Genomic DNA, 24092 nt, shown 5'->3' on the forward strand with positions numbered 1-24092 from the left:
TCTTTGCGGCTCTAGCCCCTGAGACTCTTCTGCCATACATTTTGCACTTTTGCATTGCATCCTTCTTCTTCAGCATGGTGCTTTACGCCTGCCTGTATTGAATCTCAGTCATTCATTTCAGACTGGATCTCTAATTTATGAAGATTTTATACTAATTGTAATCCCTGAAGATGCTCAAAGCACTCCCTACAGATTTGTAATTCTAATCTTTATTCTAATTTACAAGTCATCTGTGGAAATACTGAATAGAGCAAGACCCCCAGGCACAGCCTTTATGTGTCTTTTCAGGTGGTCATTGAATTTACTAACTATTCCTTGAGTACAGATTTGAAACATTCGTATACCCGCCTACAGTAAATTATATGTAAATTGTATTCATCAGGTTTGCATATAAGACTATCACATGCATCCATCAAAAGCTTTCCTCGTTCCAATGTGCAATTTCTACTGTTTTTTGCTCCCTAGACACTATGCTCCCAACTCCATCAACGAAGAAAACTAAATTGATTAGACTTAATTTGTTCTTGACAAGTCTGTGTTTTCTGCTTTCTCATGACTTTATCATGTGGGAGTGGATGCAGCTGCAGAGCGGGATGGGGAGCAGAGAGCTGGAAACACCGCTGCTCCTCCTGGATCACACACTTGCTCCCTCCTGCTCCGCAATAAAGCAACACCTGTTATAAGTATTTACAAGTGGGTTGAATAATAATTTGTCGGAGTTGATATCAAAGCCAGGCTGTTTGGTCTATGATACCTCAGATCTGTCTCCTTCCCCCTTTTTTTGAAGTTAGATAATATGTTTGTCCTTCACCCATCCTTTGAGAATTTCTAGGAGGTATTTACTCATGGCTTGGAGGCTGCTCTGGCTAGTTCCCTACTCCTTCCTTGCTCCTGCTTTATGCTTAACTAAGCCCTGCCAAGATGAATACATCCAACTTACATTAATATTCTCCAAGCTCTTTTTCCTGTGTTCTAGACTGTCTTTGCATTAAATATCTAATATTTGATCATAGCGAACATTATTGTTGAAGGCTCTTCAAGCACATGAGCTTTATCTCTCCCGGTGGAGCGTGCGTCTGCAAAGCCAGTGAGTGTGGTGGTGGTTGTCTCTGCAGCGGAGGGCAGCGGTACGGCGCGCCGGGGCGGGGTGGCTGCCTGCACAGCAGCATGGCAGCCTGCCCTTTACAGTCCCATCTGACTTTATTGTCCCCAAAAGAGATGGAATGATCAAGGTAAAAGCCTCATTTAATGTGTTTATTTTTGATAAGCTGTCTCATATGCACACATGCAAAACGAGTGAGAAAACAGGAGCAATTACAATGGCCAAAGACTTAGATATTCTCCTGGGATGTAGCTCAGGGTTATATTTAGACTGAGTAGTACCATCTAGTATTAAAACTTCTACTACAAGAACCTGTTTTCCATTGCTGTAGTCTGTCAGGCTTTTATCACTTGATCTGAGACTTTCAGGTTGTGTCTCTCTCTCAGGCTAAATTTATTTTAATATCGTCAGCTAAACCAATTCAACCATTTCCAAGAAAAACTAGGGAGGAGGAGGGAGGAGAGAAGGAATGTTGTTTTGCCCACATTAAAAAGGGGAAAGAAAAGAAATCCTCCAGCTGTTTGATTGAGAGCTGTGATGCCATCGTGTTCAGGAGCGGGATCTATGGTGACAAGGCTCGGAGACATCCGTGCACGTTCTTGGCAGACCCGTCTCTGTTTCTAGCTGCCCCATTTTCTGAAGATTTTTGCCTCCCATCCACCAGCACCCCCCAGCCTCCGGTGCTGAGCAGCCCACTCGTGGCCCAGCCCGGTGCGGGGACGGCGCTCGTGCCCTAACCGCGCCGGTGTGCGAGCAGAGCGCGCCTGCGTAGCCCCGTGCCGTGCCCCTGCCCAGGGCTGCGGCAGCGGAGCTGGACTGTGCCCGTAGCGACGGCTCCTGCTTTTTCCAGGTACAGGTGAGAGGGGTCTGGGACCTGGCAGCAGAGAGCAGGCACAGAGGTGCTTCTGCTGGAAATGTAGGTGGAACAGAAGCTGGTCACCAGAAGGGGAAGGAGTAAACTGAGGTGATGGACGTGAACCGAGAACTGGTCAGGAGAAGGTGTAAGGGGTGCAGCGGGGCACGGCGGGCTGGCTAGCATGGCGGTGGGCTGTGTGAGGAGAGTGGCCGGCCTGGTGGGACCAGCAGGTGGGAAGGCAGGAAGGGGGTGCTGGGAGGTGGCAAGAAGGACAGGTGGGTATGGGAAATGAAGGCACAAGGGTGCGTGAGGGTGAGGAGTTAACAGAGGTGGGAGGGACATGGGGCTGCCTGGACAAAAGTGTTGGTGCTGGATTAGATGGGCAGAGGGATGGAGGAGAGCATGGTAGACAAATTACTGCAACCAATTTTTTGGCACATCCCATGTCTTCATTGTGTGGACAGCTAACTTGCCACGCTTACGTTGATGTGCAGAGGCACTAGGTTCTTGCAGCAGTTGCTTTGGACATGCCTAGTTCACTTTTAGTTCTAAATGCTTTAAAAAATCAGGTTGTAGGCACTTCAGACTGGGCGCCTAGAATGGAGAGGATTGTTTTCACTTTAGTCTGTCTGCATAAATACTTCTGTCTGTCACATGTCTGATATGAAATGGGAATAATGACACCCGGACATGAGTGAAGATAAGCTAGTTCAATGTGTGACCCATCTAGATAATACGCTTTGTAATTCAGATGCCTGTTAGTAACTCTGTCTTGAGAACAGTGTTTGGATAGCTGCTGTAGACAAAGCCCAGGAAGACTAGCATCACCTAGCCTGCACATCAACCGAGGCAGGAGTCCTGCAGAATTCAGTAGCCTGAAGTCATGTAATTACAGACTGCAGCAACTTGTGTGCCCATGCAGGGTGCCTTGATTTTGGCAATTCATTATATTTGTATGCTTCATTTTGCAATAAGAGTCATGTTCCTTTGATGTTTTCTTTTCTGTAAAGTTGTACAGAATCACTTAGAAAAATGGTATAAATAGTTCTGCAGAGGTGGGCAGAGAGAATCATGCGCAAGAAGGACTTCAGGGGTCGTATTCAAACCATTAAAGGGTTGCCACCTTCCACTTTATTTCAAGTAGCAGAGAGTGGGAGAGATGTAATGGAGGGCACCCAGGGCCAAATTCTGTGTCACTTCTGGTCTCCCACCCAGTACGTGGGTGCTGTGCCAGGAAGCAGGGATAACCGAAGGAGCAATGGGCTGCTCGAAACACCATGCAGGGAGAATTCGATGGCATGCAAGCCGTTCCAGAGCATGGAGGTAAGAGCTGCTTCTGCCATTGCTGCAAGTGTTGGCCTTCATCATCACTGGTACTGGTCATCATACACGTGGTGGTGGTACTCCTCTCCAAAATAATAAGGCTTGGGAACCACTGCCACTGAAAAAAAATGCAGATAAAGGCAGACCATCAACAGAAACCAGTGCATTTCCCGCACTGAGAATGGGCTCCAGAAGCAGCTCAGCGGAAACTCTAGCACCAGATTTCTTCCGGGTGTCTTTCAGGAGTGCTTTGGGCTTTTCTCGGGGCCAGCGATGAGATCCCCACTCTTGGGCAGAGCACCCCGAGACAAGGTGCTCTGATGACATTTCCGTCTGGTGGTCCCATTGTGTCCCGCTCGCCGAGGCTGCGGGTCCCCATTGTGTCCCTGTACACGGGGCTGATGCTGATTTCCGCCGCTCAGCCTGCGCTTGTTTCTTTGCATCTGAGAGTGCTGCTGAGAACTTTCCAGAGGAAAGCTTGGCCCCTGTTTCCAGTGTAATGCAGAGTTGTACCGGCTGATGGGGACAAGTCGGAAACGCTGGCAAGATAGCCGGCATCCTCAGGAAGCAAACCCTATCAGAAAGCACTGATGTCATTGGCAAACAAAACAAATGAGTGCTGGAAAAACAAACTGCTTTCCAGCGTTGTTGATCTTCCCTCAAATTAGAAGGTCTGCACAGCCTTTACTCTTTGGCCCGGTCTGACAGTTTATTTACGAGACAGTGCTGCAGCAATGGTTTCGTTACTCCTGCCAATCTAATTCCTTTGATTTTATTTTTTCAATTTATTTATCTAAGGGAGGGTGGGAGGGGTGTCTCAGCACTGCAGACAGGTTTGGAAAGCTGGCCAGCGTCCTCACGGACGTTGGGTGCTGACATAGTTGATGTCCTGCAGGCTTTGCTCGAGCAGGGCCTCCGTCTCCCCTGCCCCAGGCCAGGTCCGGTGCGGGGGGACGGTACCTCCCCCCAGCTCGTGCGCAGCCCTTCGAGATATGTGTCCTGACAGTGTCCTGGCTAGCAGCCATCTGCCACCACTGCTACCGGCTCCTGGGGGCTTGTGCCATGGGCACAGAGCGTTTCTCCATGTAGTGGGTTTGGGAGAGCTCGTCGGGGGGGTTGGTGCCGAGGGCATCGCAGCAGGCAGAGGGGTGCAGGCTTCTCTGCCACGTGTGTTCCCACTGCGGGGCTGCGCTGGGCACAGCGATAGCATCCCGCTCCCAGCCGGGCCTTCCCACCGCCCGTAGCACCGCTGGGTTTTCCCGTCCACACGTGGTAACTTTGCAGAGCAGGAGGAGACGGTCGCACCAGTTCCTCTCAGTGCATTTCCACCCCGTTGCTCCTTACCAGCGGTACCAAAAGGAGAATCAGAGTAAACCCCACAGGCTGGAGGTTTCTTGCCCACTCGCCTTTGCCTGTCTGATGGTGCCATGGCTGCAGTGGGCGGCCGAGAGGGGGTTAAGCTGCTCTCCAAGCCAGCCTGACAATAATAGCAGGAAAAGCACATTTCTTTCTTGCACCTGCGTGCGCGCTCCAGTGGCCCTTTTGCTGTTTATGGTAGTCACATCAGATCTTTCTCCTGCTGGAAGCTGAACAGCTTTAGCAGCCAGCTGTTCCCCTTTGCTCTGCTCGTACCTGGACCCTTGCACAGTCCAGGGCAGCGGATAGATGGAAAATCAGCCTTTTAGGTCAGCATTCAAAAATAACCCATGAAGCCTTCCCTTCCTTCCAAGAGGGAAGGGTCCTGCTCCTCCCTGCTTTCTGCCTGCTTGTACTTAACTGCTGGCTTGCTTACTCAGAGCGCTTACTGAGAATTTGGAGTCTTGTTCTAGCAAGGGATACTCCTAAAATATGTTCAACACAGAGCTTTATTTCTGTTTTTAAAGGGTGTGTAGTGTTACATGTGTGAAAAGGGAAGAGATTCATTAAGCTCTAGAGACAAACCGGTTTAAGTGCTCAGCAGGCTCTCGGGCTGAAAAGCCACTTTTGCAGCATTCCAGGTTACCAGATAAATTGTGGCTCTGCCTAAAAACTGTGCATGTTTTTCCACAGTGTGGGCTGTCCTCGGGCGAGCTGTGGGCAGTGCAGGGCAAAGGTGGCTGGAGGGTCCCTGCGTGCCCGGGAGACGCACACCAGGCTGGCCCGGAGCAGCCGGACAGACCGGCTCCGCAGTCTGAAGAGCATCCAGGAGACAGGGCGGGAGTGGGAAACAGTTGGGGCGCTGGATAGGCAAAAAATGGACATAATATATGGAGTGCTGCACCACAGAAACTGGTTTATATTCTAAGCCAACCCATCAACTTCTGTGTATATGAAGCCTGGGAGATTTAGTACTAATAAACACGCAGCAGGCATCTCGGTAGTTGCTCCATCTCAAGTAAATTATCGTAAACAGCAGTGAAGAGAGTTCTCCCCTTCTTCTTGCCCAAGAAGAGCATTAGAGACCACTGTATAAAATGCAGTTGCTTGTCATGATCTTTGCAGAGACATTCTCCTTTTGAGTAGCTGCCAATGCTGGGCTCCTGTCCCTCAGGTAGACCTGCTACTACTAAGGACACTACTCACCAGGCATGTGAAATGAACTCTTCATGCAGGGAAAATCATCTTGAGTGTTTTATGTTTCAGATAACAAACCTATTTCTGTGTGTTTCACTTCTTCTTTATCCACCTTTTTGTTATTTCTTTCTTCTGGTAACACAATTCAAGGAGGAATGTACCAGAATGGGTCCATTGTTGTGCACAACCTATGGAATAGATAGTTACCTTCCACTCCTTTTGAAACTCTGGAAGAATGGGTATTCTGTAATTGCCATAATAAGCTGTGAGAGTGGTATAGACAATAGAGATTGTTTCCAGCCAACTAATTCAGTTTGCTGGATCTTTGCTCTAGTCAGTTTAGAATTGAGGGCTGTTACTGGGAAGAAAAATCTTGACTATCCTGTGTCTTGGAATCATTGAGACACAATAGACATGGACATCTCAGGTTGTTCCCAGTCATTTTATGCACTGGAAGTCTGCTGTAAAAATAAAGCATACTTGAAATCTTAGGTTTTGTATTATTCTAATTGAGGATTACTGATCTCCGGCAGGCCAATGCAGGCCAAAAAGAGAGGAATCTGTAAAAAGGGCAGTTTAGCTGGGTTATTGCATGATGTTACCTGGGTTTTTAATGTGGTTCCATAATTCATTTTTGTTCTCATGCATATTTTGTCCCTGTTCATGTGAACATTTTTTCTTAATTGGAATATGCAGAGCTGTAGGGAGAGGCATATTGCCCTGTAACCCGCCCCCTCCTCCTGCAGCAACTTAAAACATAATACAGAGCTCAACTCGCCATGACTGGAGAAAAACTGTTTTTTAAGGAAATGCCTGACTCAAATTGTGGGCTTACCTCCAGTGCAAAGATATTTTTGAGATCCCTTAGTGAAATCTGAAAGCTGCAATCACCAGTGAATTCTTCAGTGAAAAGGACCGAGTCAGCAGCAGCATCGGCTGCTTGGCTGAGTGCATGGAGGTGCATTGTCTAGGGAAGGTAAGCCCATGATTCTGCATGCACTTTGTTTCATCTGTTTTATTATAAGGGTGTAAGACTGAAGCCAGGGGATGAGACTTCTAGTTTCAGCAGCCTACCAGCTGGTCAAAGATATCTTTCCTTGTTTACAGCAGCCTTCTGTTTGTTTTTGGGTTTGTTTTCCAGTGATGGGTCCTGCTGGAAAGAGCTTTCTGATGGCACAGCTGTGAGTGAAACCAGCACAACATGTTCAGTGTCGAGGACCTCCTGATTTCTCATGGATACAAATTGTCAAAAAATCCTCCTGTTTCATATGAGAACAGATATGATGGATGCCAGCATGAAATCGTGAGAAACAGATCTGCTCAGAGAATGCTGAACGGGTTTGAGGCAGAACCGAGAGCTGGGGCATACAGCAAGAAACCTTTCATGAAAACCAACTCGAGCAGCACTGAAAGCAGCCATGGGAGTCAAGGGAGGCAAGCAGGTCCTGGTTACCACCATGACCTTCAGGGTTTGTCCACTTTTCATACTTCAGAAGGGGGGTAAGTTTCAGCATCATGCCATGGCTTTGCTTTCTCTTCCTTTTGGTCCTGACAGATAACTAAGCATGACCCTAACCTTTGACACCATCTTACTGTGATCCTTTCCTGCTCCCATACTAGTGACCATTTCCGTGCACTGCAAGTCCACACGAAGTAGTGGCACATCCATTCACCTTCTGCTAGAGGGAGGCCTTTGAGAATATTGGGGTGATAGGAAGTGGCTGAGTGTGGCAAAATTTCCTTTACTAATATGGTCTGTATCAGAAAGGCCTTTCTGATGGGCTTAGAAAAGGTCAATCCAGGTACAGTAAAAAAAGATGGCAAATGTTCCTTCTCTTCTTCAGTTTTAAAAAACTGAACCCAGCTGCTTCTGCCACATATACACCCTGGTTTTTGCTGTAGATTCGGCCACGTGCAGCTCTTGGTGGGTGTTCCTACACGCACCGATGACTTTCTTGGTTTTTTAGGGTCACTCTAGTGGAGTAAACATGAGAAGTTGCCTGTTTCTTTTTAAAACAGCTCAAACCCCGTGGAAGCTCTTGTGTCACTGCATAAAACGTGCTTGTACAATGGTGGCTTGCTTAACACGGAGTACGTGCGGCCGGGGCTGGGGCAGGCTGGGCAGGAAGAGCTGTGTGTACACACCGCAGCTCGGCCATTGTTCTGCGGCTATTTGAGTGCTGCAGATGAACAAAGGAAGGGGGCTAGAGCAGGACTGGAAGCCAGCCCAAGTGTGACGATGGTTTGTGAGGAAAAGCCCCTTCCTCCTGCCAAATGGACTTGAAACTGAAAGCAGGGAAAAACGCTATAGCCTTGGGAGCTCGTCCTCTTACGAAGACCTTTGGTAACACGTGGCGAAGGCACGTGTCTCCTGACTGCTGGGCTCGTCTGCTCTTTCCCTTCATATCTCTTCCCCTTGTGAGCCTGCTTGCCTGGAGCAGGAATGGCTCCTGGCTGCCAGCTAGGATAATGGGCAGGAAGAGATGTAAAGCAGTCCTAGGGCAGCAAGCCCCAGCGGTGGTGAAGGTCCCCAGGTGGAACTGTCCCTTCTGGAGAAGGAAGGAGAGGACACAGGTTTAAAGGTAATAAGAAGGATCCTTCATGGTGTGTTTTGGGTGAAGTAAACTGGATGGCAACAAAGTGAGAAAAGTTACTGAAAAAGAATGAATGGGAAAAAGGTTTGGAAGGCAGGGAAGAGAGTGTGCAGGGGTGCCAAGGAAGGTGGCACTTGGCCTTGGAGCAGAGTTTACAGCATGGAGAAAAGCTGGTGTGAAGAAGATATGGCTGTGCAAGGCTGGAATCGACCACAGCGCTGCTGCTCCCACGCCCTGTAGGGCAGAGCCTGCGTGGGTGCACAGTGGCGTGGGAGGACTGCTGCCTCCCTGCCTCCCATCCCCGGCTGCATCTGCAGGGACTCGCGCGTCTGCCCTGTCTCTCGGATGTGGCAGAGTAGTAGAGTAGTACACTGCTGGTGTAGGCTAAATACAAAATAATGCTCTCTGACAGTTTAAATGCTGAACTCCAGGGTGACAGTGCTCCTCCAGACCTTTTCCCCTGCCCTGGGGAAGCATCCGAGGCACAGGGCTGCCATGCCAGTGTGAACTGTTTTAAAACTGAAGAGAAGATTTTTGTGATGGCCAACTTTGGAGCATTCTGGCCTGTCACAGGTGGGCCATAGGGAATTCCACCAGGGATTTTGGTCTTGGTGGCTGGTTTCTGGACCATCACAGGAAATAGGTTCCTGGTTCTCAGGCTGGGGCAGAACTGCACACTGCAGAGACTTGAAGACCATTTGGACCTAAAGAGGGGACAGCCAGGTCCAGCACAAAGACACTGCTCTTTGGGCATCACGGGCTTCCTGCAGCCTTCTCCTCATGCTGCCTTCGCAGTGCAGCACGGTGGCGGGAGAAGGCCAGAAGAGTTGTGTGTGTCCCAACTACCTTCACAGACCTTGACCAGCTCCACGGCAATTCGGAGCATGACTCAGGCTCCTCAGCCAGGGGGTTGTCTACACCACAGTCTTGCTCAGACCACTGATGTAGAAGAGCTAATCACCTTCCAAACACCACAGAAGTGAGTGATGTTGCCAGCCTTGTTGCTGCCTTCGCAGCCAGGCTGCAGGTCTCGGGGATGATACTGTTATCTCCGCTCATTAGGGTTGTTCTGCTGATCAAACCTTGCTGAGGAGGAGGAGAGAGGCTTCACAGCAACTGTGTGTGGGCACATCACACCACCCGCTGCTGCTTGCAAGGTGGGAGTGACACCCCGGTGGAGCGGGGAAGTGATGTTTTGCTCCATTCCATTGTTCTTCAAGCAAAGCGTGGGGGAGCAGATGGTGAGAGGGCTGTCCTGGCTGTCCTTGCTTAACTGAGCATTAGGAGGCTGCATGGTAAAGGTTTGGAAGAGGAGGCGAGGCAAAGAAAATGGGAAAGCTGACCCTATGGGTAGAGATGAGAGGGTTCACAGAAGGACAACTCCCTCCTGCTTCTCTTCTGAGTGGAGAGAAGAGGCACTTTGCTTAGCTATTTGTGTGGGAGGAACTATGTTGGTAGCTAGCAAATTTAGAGATAAATAGATAGCATCATTAATGAGATCACCTGTTAGAAAAATTAGAAATGTGTGCTGGTGTTTCCCAGTGTTGGGGCTCGGAATAGTGTATGTGAGGATAGGATCTCAAAATAGCACAGAAGCTGCCAGTGTCCAGAGCAGCCCTATGAAAATCACAGAATCACAGAATCATTAAGGTTGGAAAAGACCTTTAAGATCATCAAGTCCAACCACCAGCCCAACACCACCATGCCCATTAAACCATGTCCTGAAGTACCACGTCTGTAGGTTTTTTGAATACTTCCAGTGATGGTGACTCCACCACTGTTCCAATGCTTGACCACTGATTTTCCCCCCTGCTGCCAAATCCTGGAAATTTCTGAACAGTGCCGCCCCGTTGGGCACAAATCTGTCCCTGTGCCTGCAGCTCAAGCACCCTGAGCCTAATTGCCCACTGCTTGCTCGCTGGCAGCCAGAAATGGGGTACTGCAGTGGCCTTGCTCCGCAGGGTTTTGACTTCAAAACCTGCGCCACACTCCTTCACTTCTGGCCCCATTATGTGTGGGCTGTGCAAGGTCCGGCTGGTCCGGTGTTGCCCTGGGGAAACGGGGCAGCTTCAACCCATTGCTCTGAGAGCGTCAGCTTGGTGAAATGCGGTTGTGCAGCTGGTGCAGGGTGGACTGATGGCCTCGTTTCTTGCAAAGGCCTAAAATTCATAGAAAGCTAGCAATACTTAGGGTTTTTTAAACACTTTTCATTAGATTAATTTTATACAGAATCAATTAGGAGCATTTTATGACAGCAAATGTGGTATTTGTTAGAAGCAGGCCTTTTAGGAAAGAGTTCTTAATGTTAAAATCTACCTCCTTCGTCCCACGGGACCGCTCCATCCTTGGCCCCCCTCCCAGCTGTGGAGCACTTGTAAGCACAGACAGTGTCTGGGTGCGCATTTCTTCATGAGTCAGTACCATTGTATCGTGTAGTGAGACGGAACTACACGGTGGCACGGTCAGAGACCAGCTGCCGCGGGGAGGGACCGTGCAGTCTCTTCATCGCTAATGTCGTGGACGCAGAGGCAGCAGCATGGCTGGCATTAGCCGCCCAGAGGTGTAGCATTGCTGGGGCTGTAGCGAAGCATTTTGAACTTGGGGTGGCTCTTGGGTGCTTCTGCTTCCCACCACTTAATTTGCCTGCAAGACGCAGAAGCGTCATATATCCTGGAAGGAGACGCTGCGGGCCACAGCTGCCGCAACAGGCAGCGTGGTTGTGCTGTGCTGCCCCGCTGCCCGCTTCCCTCCCCGCCTGCCTGCTGCCTGCCTGCCATGCCTGCTGCGTGCGGGTGTGCAGGAGCTGCTCTCCGTTCTTGGGAGCAGAGGAGTCGTCAGGCTGGAGCTAAGCTGGAGGGTCCTCGGGGAGACGCTTGCCCCTGCGCAGCGCAGTGCCATCCTCCCCAGAGGCCTGTGGGGACCAGGCTGCCCGAGTAACCCCCTCTAGCACCTGAGCAGGAGCTGGAGGCACTGATATTCTCTGCCTTGTGAGCAGATCATAGAAAAGATCGGGTTTAAAATGCTCTAAATACCTCCTTTTAAATGTCTTTTTCTTCCAGTACTTAAAGGGGGCTGATAAGAAAGATGAGGACATACTTTTCAGCAGGGCCTGTAGTGATAGGACAAGGGGTAATGGTTTTAAACTAAAAGAGGGCAGATTCAGACTAGATCTAAGGAAGACATTTTTGACAATGCGGGTGGTGAACCACTGGCACAGGTTGCCCAGAGAGGTGGGAGATGCCCCATCCCTGGAGACATTCCAGGGTCGGGTTGGACGGGGCTCTGAGCAACCCAATCGAGTTGAAGATGTCCCTGCTCATTGTGGAGGGGTTGGACTAGATGACTTTTAAAGGTCCTTTCCAACCCAAACTATTCTATGATTCTGTTATTCTGTGATTCTATGGTTTGCATTGCAATGATGACATAGTACAGGTTACATGGTGGAGTGTACCACATTCAGAAGTTTATTACAGGAGCCTAGTATATTAATCTTTTACTCTTTTAAAATAAATTTAATCTTTTAAACAGCTTTTAATAAATGGAGGAACATCCTTTCTGTAACTGAAATTTAATTAATGAATGTCTGAGCTTGGTGGTTTTTTTGTTTTTTTAAAAAGCAAACTAACCAAAACTCCTGTTTTAGTGGTTTCCTAGGTAAGAGTCAAGTAATGCTTCCTCCCCTATTCCCGATTTCCTATTAAATCATTTAAACAGCCAGCCTATTCCATTCCTATGCTGTTAGTTGCAATTGTTGCAAATCTCAGCATTATTGGCTACCATACCTTCTTCCCCTAATGTTTTTATATTTGTGTTGATAAGAATTTGAGTTTACTTAGTATTTAACCTGGGGTTTTTTTAATGGTGAATTAAGCTTTGCAACAACATCTCTGGAAATTTAAAGATCAAGATTTTTAGATGCCTTTCTTAAAGACGTGCTACCACTGAAGCAGGAATCATTTCGGGGAAGTCTGACAGCCTGCATTGAGCAAGACGTCAAACTAAATAATCATAACGGTCTCTGCTGATCTTGGAGTCTATGACTCTGTACTTCCTGCGATTTCTGTAGACCTGTTTATGATGATGGATAAAATCAAACAGAAAGAGCAATCTGTCCATTCCCTCCTGTCTACTGCTAGACCCTGTTTCTCACCTTGTTTTGTAAGCACAGATACAAATGGTGCCACAGCAGCAGGGGGATGAGATGAAAAGGTAGATTTGATAATCTCAGAAGCAGGCAGCTTTTGTTCAGCTGCATGCTTCCACATGTAGAGAGGCATGGAAATGTTTGCTGTTTCTGCAATCAACTTTCCAATACAGGAGGTGTCCTGTAATGTCTCACCAATTAATGAAGACGTCTGTTACTTCCTGGGGTTCAGCGATCAAACTGTGCGTTGTGCTTCAGAGGCAGAACATTTTGTTCAGATGTTAACTCTTAATCCAGTTGAGTTAATATGAACAAGATGTTCCTTATGCCAGTTTGGTTTTTAAACTTTTATAGTTACAGGATGAAGTTAATGTACATAAAAGAAAATTACTGTGGATCTGGATTTCTTAATTTTCATTCTGAATTTTGAATTGTTTTATGTTTTTCACAAGCTACTATTTAAATAGATGATGGTTTTTAGTAAAAAAGAGACAGATGACACTGTTTATATACCTTGGGGTGGAGGGAAGAGAAAGAAATTCTTGGGTTCTATCTACATACTTGCCCTATTTCTGTCAATTTTGATTTTTCTTTCCAGTCTTACGCTGGTGGCAGCTACACAGTGTAATGGCAGTTGGATTGTTGGGCACCTTAGGTACAAGAATAGCAGAACACGGTTCAAGTACAAGATTAATTATTTATATAGAAGGGTACCGATTTTGTTTAGCAGTAATATATGAAATAGTTGACACTGTTCAGAACACACAAAGAACCTATTCTGTTCATGTAAATCTGTGCTCTGAATTTCTAATCTGCAATAAAATATCTTATGTCTTTCATATTTCAGTAATAGATTGTTGGAGTTAATCCCTCTTCTATTTAACAATGCTGTACTACTTTTGATGCATTTCAGATTTTAAATAGTGGTTCCATCTTATTCAGAACTGTGCAGATACATCACTATTTTTGTGGCATGTATCATTTCATCCAAAGCACTTTGAAGAAATTTGTTTCCCTTGGAAAGATGAACAAGAATCAATGCAGGAATCGACATGTTTAATTTCAGCTCTTGTACTGGAATGCAAATCATGTTTCTTACAGAATATATCTTATGAAATAGCCCTCCACCTGTTCTCCCTACCTCTGCTTTTTAGCTTTGGACTTCTATTAAACTTGTGTACCACAGTAAGTCCCCTTGACAGATAGATTTTGGTGTATCAGAGCGCAGAAATAAGTTTGACACAATCATTTCTGGCTTTCTGGTGTCCACCGAGGAGGGCTGTGCATGTTTGCACAGCACATAACTGTGCATTTGTTTCTCTTTCTAACAGCTTTGCATAGCTAACAACATGCCAACAGAGCATCAGTGCCTTCCTTTACTCATGTTAATGACTGACTTTTAAATCCTCTCATTAAAATCATTAAGTCATCTGGTTGCGAATGGATTACACAAACCCCATTGGCATAACTCAACATTTGACCTCCTAATGGCCTTACCCATAAGGGAAAGAAAGGGTAGCTGTGCAAACTGCCTGTAATGCTGTGTTTCTTTTTCAGGGTTTATGACAGGTCTCAATTAGCATGGTCTTCCCAGCCCAAGACTGATAAAGATCTTGCCTACTGGAGAAGACAAGGACAGGACTTCAGCGTGCTACTGGGCTATTCCCAGAAAGGTGGTGTGGAAATGAAAGGCCTGGCTGCAGCCCCAGGGGCACCCCGGCACACCAAGGAGAGTCAGCTGAAGGTGGGGATGGGCGCAGGGTACGTCAGAAGAAGCGGCTTGCAGGAGAGCTGCGAAGTGCCTGGTGACTGCAAATGGCAAAGTCTGGGAATGGAAAAATGGAACCAGCCAAAAAAGGTAGGGAGGCAAATGTCCGAGGGTGACAGGGAGAAGCTGCTTCAAGATCTGTATTCACTGACTCTGGGAGACAACATACTGAGCACCCACAACAAGGGGAAATCACAGTCCTTGCCAAGGGTCCTTTCACCAGAGAGCATGAGGTGCGTTGAAATGCCCTCCCTGACCAACAATAACAACTCACTCAGCATAACTAAAGCCCCCTCCTATCCCCCAAACAGACTGAGTGTGGAACCAGCCAAGCACCATGAAACTGGAGGCCATTTCCTTCCCCTGGTGAGACCCAAATATGGGAGACCTCTGAAGCCTCCGTCCTATGAACTGCAGCGGCAGATGAGGGCACCTGCAGAAACGACGGGTTTCCAGGACCACTACCAGAAAGACGAATCTGTCTCCTACTTAGCCAAAGTTACTGAGCCAAGGCAAGATGCTTGCATTCAAGACTCTGGTTTGGAGCCCCCGGTCTACGTACCTCCTCCTTCTTACAAATCCCCGCCTCACCAAAACATGACCCCACATCCCCTCAATGAAGTGCCTAACACTGACACGTATGCCAGCAGCGATCAGCAGGGTCCTGCAGAGCGGATTGTCCCCTGCCAACGACCAGCCATGAATACTTTTGAACCAGGGGGTGACCCTTGCAAAGACAACCATCTTCCTCATGGGAAGCAAAGCCATGCAAGGCGCCCTGCTGACTACCTGCGTTCTGTTCAGTATATTCCCTTCAATGATCCTCGGATACGACACATTAAAATTGCACCACCAGAAAGTCTGCAGGACAATGCTAAATACACTGAAAATGCATGTAGTCCCAGTTCTGGTGCTTTGCAAGAGAGAGATCTTGAAGTACAGTACAACAGTGCCTTTTTGGATGCATCAAACTTGTCCAACTCTGCAAACGGAGAAAGAAGTTCTGACAGCTCCACCCATAGCAACAGATGGTTGGCACCTTCCATCCGAGATCGGGAAAATTGTGCCTTGCCGGACCAAAGAGACAGTTGTAGCACAACTAATCACAGCCCCCATAATGAAGACAGTGCGGAGTACACAAAAGGCAAACTTTGTGTAAGAAATTCACATATGGACAGCACCTGTGAAACTGTTACAAAAGTGAAAAAGTTTGAACCTGGAACTGGGATGCAGAGCAAAAAGAGTTCAAAGAAAAAAATGAATGAAACTATATTTTGTTTGGTCTCTATCCCAGTTAAATCAGAATCCAATCTGCCAGATACAGATAGGAACAACAACATAACCCAGAGCCCTGATAAGAATGGGTTTGATAACAATGGGGCTTTGCAAGAACAAAGTCTCTTAAGTATGTCTTCCACAGACTTGGAGTTACAAGCACTTACAGGAAGCATGACCAATAAAAACGAGTTACAAAAACAAGAGCTGTGGAGACCAGAAGAGTTCAAACAAATGAATGACCTCAGATTTATTCAGCCTACAAAACACAGAGAGCTCAAATACTCTGGCTCCTGGCCAGGTGATCAGTACAAAGACCAGCAGACACAGACCAGTTTCGCTGAAGAACCCAAAAGCCCACCGTTTTTCCATGGTACAAAGCCTGGGCAGCCCAATGGTAAAAAAACACTGTCCCCAAAGCTCCTAGGATGTACAGCATCCAGGATAGGGTCAAAACAGACAGGGTTAACTTCTGATGAGAGAAGCTGCAGACAGAGTGCTTACGGCATGAAGGGTCAGGTGTACCTCAGCCAGTCTAGCAACAGTGCTTTTTCCAAGACTGCCACCTCGGTCCTTCAGGCCCCCTCCCCAAAAGCCCATCAGAGACAGCCTGTGTCTGCCCAGGAAAGGGAAACTGGCCTTTCCAAGGGAGATGTAGTTAAGGGAGAAGCAGGCGCTCCCTGCAACAGTAAAGAGCTGTTTGGGCAGTTCTTGTTGAAGCCTGTAAGTCGCCGTCCCTGGGATGCAATAAGTGAGCTAGAAAGTTTTAACAAGGAGCTGCAAGGGCAGGAGGAGAGCACAAGCAGTGAAGAAGATTTGGAAAGTGCAGCGGTTTCTCTGCAGGCAGGTGCCCTTATGCAGAGGAGGGCATCCAGAAATGAGAAGTCAAACCAGGAGCCAAAACACGGTGGGAAATCAGAAACAGTTGTGCCAGAGGTGCCTGTATTTAAGTCAGGAAGAGTTAAAAGTAAGTCTGAAAGTTGGAGCGTGGGGACAGAGCATGGCGGTAGGCTGGGCTTTGTTGGCTCTCAAGGCTCCTCACAGCCAGGAGGGAGCAGTGAAGGAGTCGGGCCAGCAGATGGAAGTCTGATAACAGAAATGAGGACAGGGGAAGCCAAGAACAGAACAAGCAAGCAGCCAGTTCATGTGGGCCCTCTCAAGAGAGGTTTGTCCAGTAGCCCAAGAAGTTCATGTCACAGTAATCCTTTCAATAACCCTGTCTTGCAGGAGATGAGCGAAGACCAAAATTACCTGGACTTTATTAAATTAAGCAAAGGTGCAAATCCCACAAATGATGTGGTGTTAGAGAGAGGCTCAGTAGTACGCCTGTCACTAACGAAGAGGAACCAAGGGCGCTCTGAGCCAGATTTGAGGTCAGTGGGACTTGATGTAGCTCCAGGACCTGGTGCTAACAATTCTGATCACTCTTCAAATGCAAATGCAGTGGAAATCCCTGTGAATGAGTCATTGCAGGCAAGAGCTGCAAGAATTTTAGGTATAGATATAGCAGTGGAGTCTCTCCTTCCAGATGACCACATAGGGCGCCACCCAGGCACTAGCCCTGCAAACGGTGCCCAGGACTTTGAGTCATCAGTGGGGAGCACAGTAAGTGACAAAGAAGGAAAAAAGGATGGTTCTTACGAAGGCAGACGAAAGTGTGGCTGGACAGAGAGTGCTCTCTTTGTCAGAGCAGGAGGCCGATCTTTATACCCTGATGAATGCCAGACCACTCACCAGGAAGCCAATGCTAAAACACCGGTAACTGAGCAGGTTCTTGAACAACCTATGAGTCCCCGCCAAGGTGAGGACCAAAACTTGGTTTGCAAGTCAGCTGTGTATCAGCATTCAGAAAAGAAAGTAAGAAGCACCTCGAAAGTGATAGAGACACTCCAAGGCAAGCTCACTTCTCCACCAAGCCGGACTGCCATGGATCGCTTAGTGCGAATGAAAGAAGTTGACTCTGTCTCCCGGATGAGACGTCTGAGCATTAAGAGCGCAGACTCAGGAGAGGAGGTGGATGAGGAGAAGCTGTCGAGGGTACAAGAGGAGAGAGGAAGCAAACTGACAAGCTCAGGGGCTGTTTCCAAGCGTGTTATCTCTCTCAGTGAAAACGGATATTTAGGTGGAATGGACAAGAAGAAGAGTGACAGAGATTTTTCTTTAGGTAAGACCCTATTATGGGAGATCCAAATGCGTACCGTTTCCTTATGTAATGGGCATGATCTGTTTGCTTATGCCCACATAATGCTGCTCAAATAGTAACAGGCTGTAGGTGGTACTACCCCCATCTGGTTGCCACCCCCTTTGCTCTCCTTGTGGAAGAGAAAATGAGTGTTCTCTGATCCCATTTTAGGAAAAGTTACTGTAAAACTCACTTGTGATACTGAAACTCATACACAGAGACTGGAGCACTCCCTGAGGTCTTATCTCTAATTGTTTCGGGGAACTGCCAGCTTCAAATATCAGAGATCAGAGATAGTCACTCTAGTGCCAGTGTTTGGGAACACGTGGTGATTTAATCATAGCCTCTCCTTGAATACCCATTTTTTCCCCTCTCTAATACTTAAGTCGACACATACTACATCAGAGTTCAGAAGAAACTAAAAATAAAAATCTGATGTTCTTCTGTGAAGCCTCTGGGAAATGGCTGTATTAAGGGGCCTGGAAAATTCTCTCTCTCATGAAAATTTTCCAGATCAGATGTTGAGAATAACTGTTATCCCCAGGTCAAATGGAAAGTTGACTTTTTCAGTGAACACCTTTTTTTTTTTTTTGTGTTCCTCATCTCTCAGAAACATATAAACTTGTGTAGTCCATATGCATCCCCAAAGTAACATGAGCTGTTCTCTCTCCAAAACAGTTTTCATACGGCATTGTGTTGAACAATTGAATATCGGTTGTTGCCATAGATCTGTGTAAAGAGCTAAATATCCCAGGCCACCTGTCTAGTCCATTAAATTAACTGGAGTGAGCAAATGTATGGTGTGAAAGTTGTGAAATTAATATTAATCTCCTCCTTCCTTTTTCCATGCTCTGTGTAACAGCTGACACTCTACCTTGAAATCTGCACAGGTTATTCATTAAATATCATCAATATAAATCTGTTCACAGTTTTCCAGTACAGAGGGGCTGAAATTAAATGGAGCATACTTTAATGTGGATTTATGTATTTCCATCTGAAGAGAATTATTTGTATGAGTTCTAAGTATTGACTCCTGCAGTCTTGCAGCCTTTCCCTTCATGTCTTTTTCTGTATCCCACAGCTCTGTGTCTTTCTGCTCTGAACTGACTGAAAATCTCTAGACCAGATTTTCCAAACAGGCTAATTTAGCTTCCTTGTACCCATCAGGTCTAGTATGTCCCACATGCATTTCATATGCTTTCCTCCCTTGGGGTTTCTGCTGGAGTGAAGAAAGTAACTGTTGTGGTGACATGACTTCAGGGATGTATCAAAACAGATTGCATGTGTTTTATTGGAGAGTTATTCTGCAGTAAATTAGGTCTAAATTTATCCCTTTTGCTGACAATGCCAGGCTTGTATTCTGCAGTGTGTTCCCATTGCAGCAGTTCCCTTGCAGACGTAACAGCCCTCCTCACATCTGCACAGCGTGGATATCCCTTCCTGCTGCAGTACTGCAGAGTATCGCACGCTCACACGGGGCGGGAAGGTGTCTCCTCCACTGGCTTCTTCCCACCCAAGGACCCCCCGATTTGTTGATGGCCACAAAATCTTCAGTTTACCTTAGTGGGGCAGGACTGAAGATTCATGTTTGTAGAAAGGCCTGATGTTGTGTCTTCCTCTGTTAACTCGCACTCCAACTTCCAGACTAGCTCACTGCTACCATTGAAAGGAAAAATGAGAATCCTGGAAAACCATTGTATTTGTTGCTTTTAAAGAGTAAATATTGCTAAAGGCCATTGTATTTGGAGTGAGGTAGGGTTATGTTAGTCTTATAATTGCAGACTGGGCCGGTCGCAGAGGGTAGCGCCTTAGCAGAAACCGGTTTTCACATGTATAATGCAGCTTGGCAGATGAACAGTCATCTCAGAGTGAGAGCTCTGCCGAAACTCAGTGCAAGAAGCTGCTCTTACTATGCAAATACTGCCATTAGAAGAACATCTCCAAATGTTTCCAAAGGCACTGGATGTCTTTTCTCCTTTGCTGTTTGAAGACTGCTTCCATGAGGCTGCTGATCTGGCTTTGTTTCTGTAGAGAGCATTTCAAGTGAGCTTAACCAAATGTTGAATAAACATTTCTGTGTCAGTGCTGGAACTCCAGTGTTTGTCCCCCCAGAACTGTGAGGTAGCCTGGCAGCCTGTCCTTGGTTTAGGTGCTGAGGGTGTGGGTAAGCTTTCAAGGAATAAACTGAGCCATGCAGAGGCTCCACCTCTGGTGGCCTGATTTTCTCCCCCTCGGCCCCTCCCTGAAACAGTGAGGACCCCTGTGGTGGGCTGACCCTGGCTGGATGCCATGTGCCCACCAGAGCGGCTCTGTCACTGCCCTCCTCAGCTGGGCAGGGGAGACAGAATATAACGAAAGGCTGGTGGGTCAAGATGAGGACAGGGAGAGATCACTCACTGATTACCGTCATGGGCAAAACAGACGTGACTTGGGGAAATTAGTTTAATTTATTACCAATCAAAATCAGAGTAAGATAATGAGAAATAAAACCAAATCTTAAAACACCTTCCCCCCACCCCTGCCTTCTTCCTGGGCCCAACTTCACTCCCAAATTCTCTCCCTCCTCCCCCCGAGCGGTGCAGGGGGACGGGGAATGGGGGTTGTGGTCAGTTCATCACACGTTGTCTCTGCCGCTCCTTCCTCCTCAGGGGGAGGAGGACTCACACTCTGCCCCGGCTCCAGCCTGGGGTCCCTCCCACAGGAGACCGTCCTCCATGGACTTCTCCAGTGTGAGTCCTTCCCATGGGCTGCAGTTCTTCACAAGCTGCTCCAGCCTGGGCCCCCCACAGGTGCCGTCCTTCAGGAACTGGCTGCTCCAGCCTGGGCCCCCCCATGGGTGCCGTCCTTCAGGAACTGGCTGCTCCAGCCTGGGTCCCCCCACGGGTGCCGTCCTTCAGTAACGGGCTGCTCCAGCCTGGCCCCCGCGGGGTCCCAGGTCCTGCCAGCAAACCTGCTCCAGCCGGGGCTCCTCTCTCTCCCCACGGGGCCACAGGCCCTGCCAGGAGCCGGCTCCAGCGCGGGCTGCCCACGGGGTCACGGCCTCCTTCGGACATCCCCCTGCTCCGACGTGGGGCCCTCCCCGGGTGTGGCTGGAGATCTGCTCCCCCGTGGAGCTCCATGGCCGCAGGGGCACAGCCGGCCTCCCCGTGGGCTTCCCCAGGGGCTGCCGGGGAACCTCTGCTCCGGCACCTGGAGCCCCTCCTGCCCCTCCTGCTGCTCTGACCTGGGGGCTGCAGGGCTGTTCCTCTCACATCTTCTCACTCCTCTCTCCATCAGAAAATGCCATGCGCCCTTTTTTTTCCTCTTCTTAAATACATTATCCCAGAGGTGCTACCACCACCACTGGTGGGCTCAGCCTTGGCCAGTGGTGGGTGTGTTTTGTAGCCGGCTGGCACTGGCTCCATTAGACACAGGAGAAGCTTCCAGCAGCTCCTCACAGAAGCCACCACTGCAACCCCCACTGCTACCAAAACCTTGCCACACATTCCCAATACAACCTGCAGTTTTCTGGGGAGTTCTATTAGTGGGAATGTATCCGGCCTTAAGAAAATCGGGTTTCTGAAATGTAAATCCATTTTTATTCTTAGGTCAGCCTCACACAGTCAGCCTCAGAACAGTTCAGAATTTTTCTATGTTCTAGCAGTTTAGAAGGCAAAATATTTACAGTCGAAAAAATGTTACTGCTTTAAAGGCATCTTCCCACACCATCAGTGCATTAAGCGTAGAAACATGGAGCATTACTCTGGAGTGCACTAGCCCTCAAAAACATCTTTCCTCTTGATTTTTTTGCTTTCATGTGGTGTCTGTTCTTGAAGTTTGGGAATACCAGAAGAGGCTGAATAGTGATAAGCAGTTCTGAAAACATAGGTGTTGCTGGCACAGGCTCCTTTCTTGGCTGGCCTAGCAATTTGAGGACCGTGGGCAACAGAAGTGATAAAGGATCCTGCACCAGGAATCCACCTACTGGGGACAAATCCAGAAATTCTTTCTTAGCCAGTCCCCCCTTGATATGAGTCTGAATGTTGCAGGTGGACACTTGCAGTCAGGAGTAAAAATTTCCTTCTGAGGATTTTTACGCTTGTTTGAATGAAGACATTCACTCACATCAACATTAAAGTCCTGAGGGTAAACGTTTTACTCCAAAGTGTGATATTTATGTGTGCAACTATTTTCATGCTCCACTGTTTAACTGCAAGTGCTGTGGGAGTACAGCCTACAGGAGGAATGTTTAAGGTTAGCACAGATACCCAGGTTGCATAAGACCAGCAAGTAGCACGCGTTAGCATGGGCTGCAAGTGCTGGTTTGTCCAGGCCCTTGTGCCTACAGACACCTCCGCAGGTAGCCCTGGTTCCTCCACGCCATGACCGTGTATCCCAAGGAGCCTAGGATGTGTGCATGGTGGCACAGGGCATGCAGATCTCACAAGGCAAAGCCCTTTCGTTGCAATCCTGTCCCAGAGTCACAAGGATGAAGGAAAAGTCTCGTGTCTGCTCACTTCATGGCCAGTGTTGGGGGAAGAAAACCAGTGTGGTCTGTTCTGTGAACTGACAATGTTCAGCTGAAATGTGTGAAAATGAAGACCAATGTTAAAGCCAGTCCAGTGATTCAGTGAATAATGTTCAAAACATGAGATGCAGTTTTGCAGACTGGAGTGAGACAGTCTAACCATAGCGATGAAATGCAGCTGTGCTTTCCTGTATTCTGTTGAATTAGTCTGAAACCACGGATTTTCTATCGAATGAAAAGACCCTGATGGCTGGTTGGCATCATCACTGCTTCAGCCAGCCTTAAACACCCTGCTAGGATGCTTAAAGCATTTACTTGTTCTTAGCGTTCAGTACAAGAGGGGGGAAATCTTAAGCCTTTCTGTCCCTGTCAAAGCATCTGAAAACTAGAAGTAATCACTTATTTAGCAGTCAGTGTGCTTACTCCTACCTATTCAAGGTTTCCCAAATTATATCTGCATGCATTTGATCCAAGGTCCTCCCCAATTACACTAGTGTAAATACAGAATTTGGGTCAGGAATGTAGTATGTATCTTCAAGGCTGTAACTCCAGTATTAGCTTATTTTTTTAATAAAAACTAGGGAAAAGATGTCTAGCAACATTGAATAGATTTCCCAATACATTATTAATAGTCTTTTCTTGTCTTTTTTTCAGCTACATATGACCCCACCAAAGTTGAAAAGGTGTGAGATGAATGGCGAGGAGAACAGAGATTTCTGCTCCACTAAGAATGTTTCACTGATCTTTCTTCTGGGTGCTTTTTGTTTGTTTTTTGTTCTTTGATGCTTGGAGATTGCCTCCATTTGTGGTGTTCATGGTGTACTGATAATGCCTTTACCACTGCCACTAGGAATTAGCTATTCATATCTGAAACTGCTGCGGAGACTACAGAAAAATCTGACTTCTACATTGGAACCATCTGGCTTTGTAGCATTAAGACTTAATACCTACCGTTGGCAAAGAGTTTTTATCTGAACTCTGTTTCGGTCTTTAGCGGGGGTGATGAAATGCATGAAGTGAGGCTTTCGAGCTTTCTTTTTGGTGTAAATGTAAACGTGGGAGATTAGTGAAATGATTTTTAAAAAAATGTGAATTTATAAGCTAAACTTCTAAGTATCTACAGTCTAAACTTTGTTTAACTTAAGAGATTTTTGGCCATAAGTAGAAAGTGCTGCTGCACTACATGGGGGAAGGAATGTGAGAGAATGGTAGTGAAGACTGATTGTGAAATTTTTTCTGACTTCCAGAGTTTGAATTTACTTGGATTAGATATTTACTTGCCACCTAGCGAGAATAAAAGCAAAAACCCCAAAGTTTCTAAAGATGGAAGACTTTTGTAGTACAGTGTACAGAACATGTAATTATAGTAGCTGGCAACTAGTGTTTCAAACCAATGCAAAGTATACCACTGGCTGTTTTGCACTCAGTATTACCTATTTTTGTTTTGCTGTTTAGAAATTCTTTATATGAAAGAATAGTAGCTGGTTTAAAATAGCCCATTTTAACAAAGTAACTATATTTCTTGTTACAGAATACTATCTATTTTTCTACGATGTAAACAATTGCTAACAAGTGGCAAGTATAAAGAAGTATTATTATTATTATTATTATTGTTATTATATTTTAAGAAGACTTATCCCTCTGAGTGAAGGTGCCCCAAGCAGATTTCACTTGTATATCTTAATGCACACTCCATATTGTCACATACTCAGTACTGCTACCTTATTTTGTTCTGAAAAGAGCCATCTATATATATATATGTATGTATGTATGTATGTATGTACTTTC

The 24092-nt window shown here is 47.1% G+C and overlaps 1 protein-coding gene across 1 annotated transcript; it reads left to right on the plus strand.

The window, feature by feature from the left end:
• Positions 1-7031: 7031 nt before the first annotated feature.
• Positions 7032-23325, plus strand: JCAD (junctional cadherin 5 associated). Its single transcript, XM_082014932.1, has 3 exons — positions 7032-7334; positions 14130-17779; positions 22959-23325. The coding sequence occupies exons 1-3, from the start codon at positions 7036-7038 to the stop codon at positions 22991-22993; spliced, it is 3984 nt and encodes a 1327-aa protein (XP_081871058.1). The 5' UTR covers positions 7032-7035; the 3' UTR covers positions 22994-23325.
• Positions 23326-24092: the final 767 nt, after the last annotated feature.

Source organism: Phaethon aethereus, assembly GCF_964289735.1.
Source record: "Phaethon aethereus genome assembly, chromosome: 2".
Taxonomy (NCBI): domain Eukaryota; kingdom Metazoa; phylum Chordata; class Aves; order Phaethontiformes; family Phaethontidae; genus Phaethon; species Phaethon aethereus.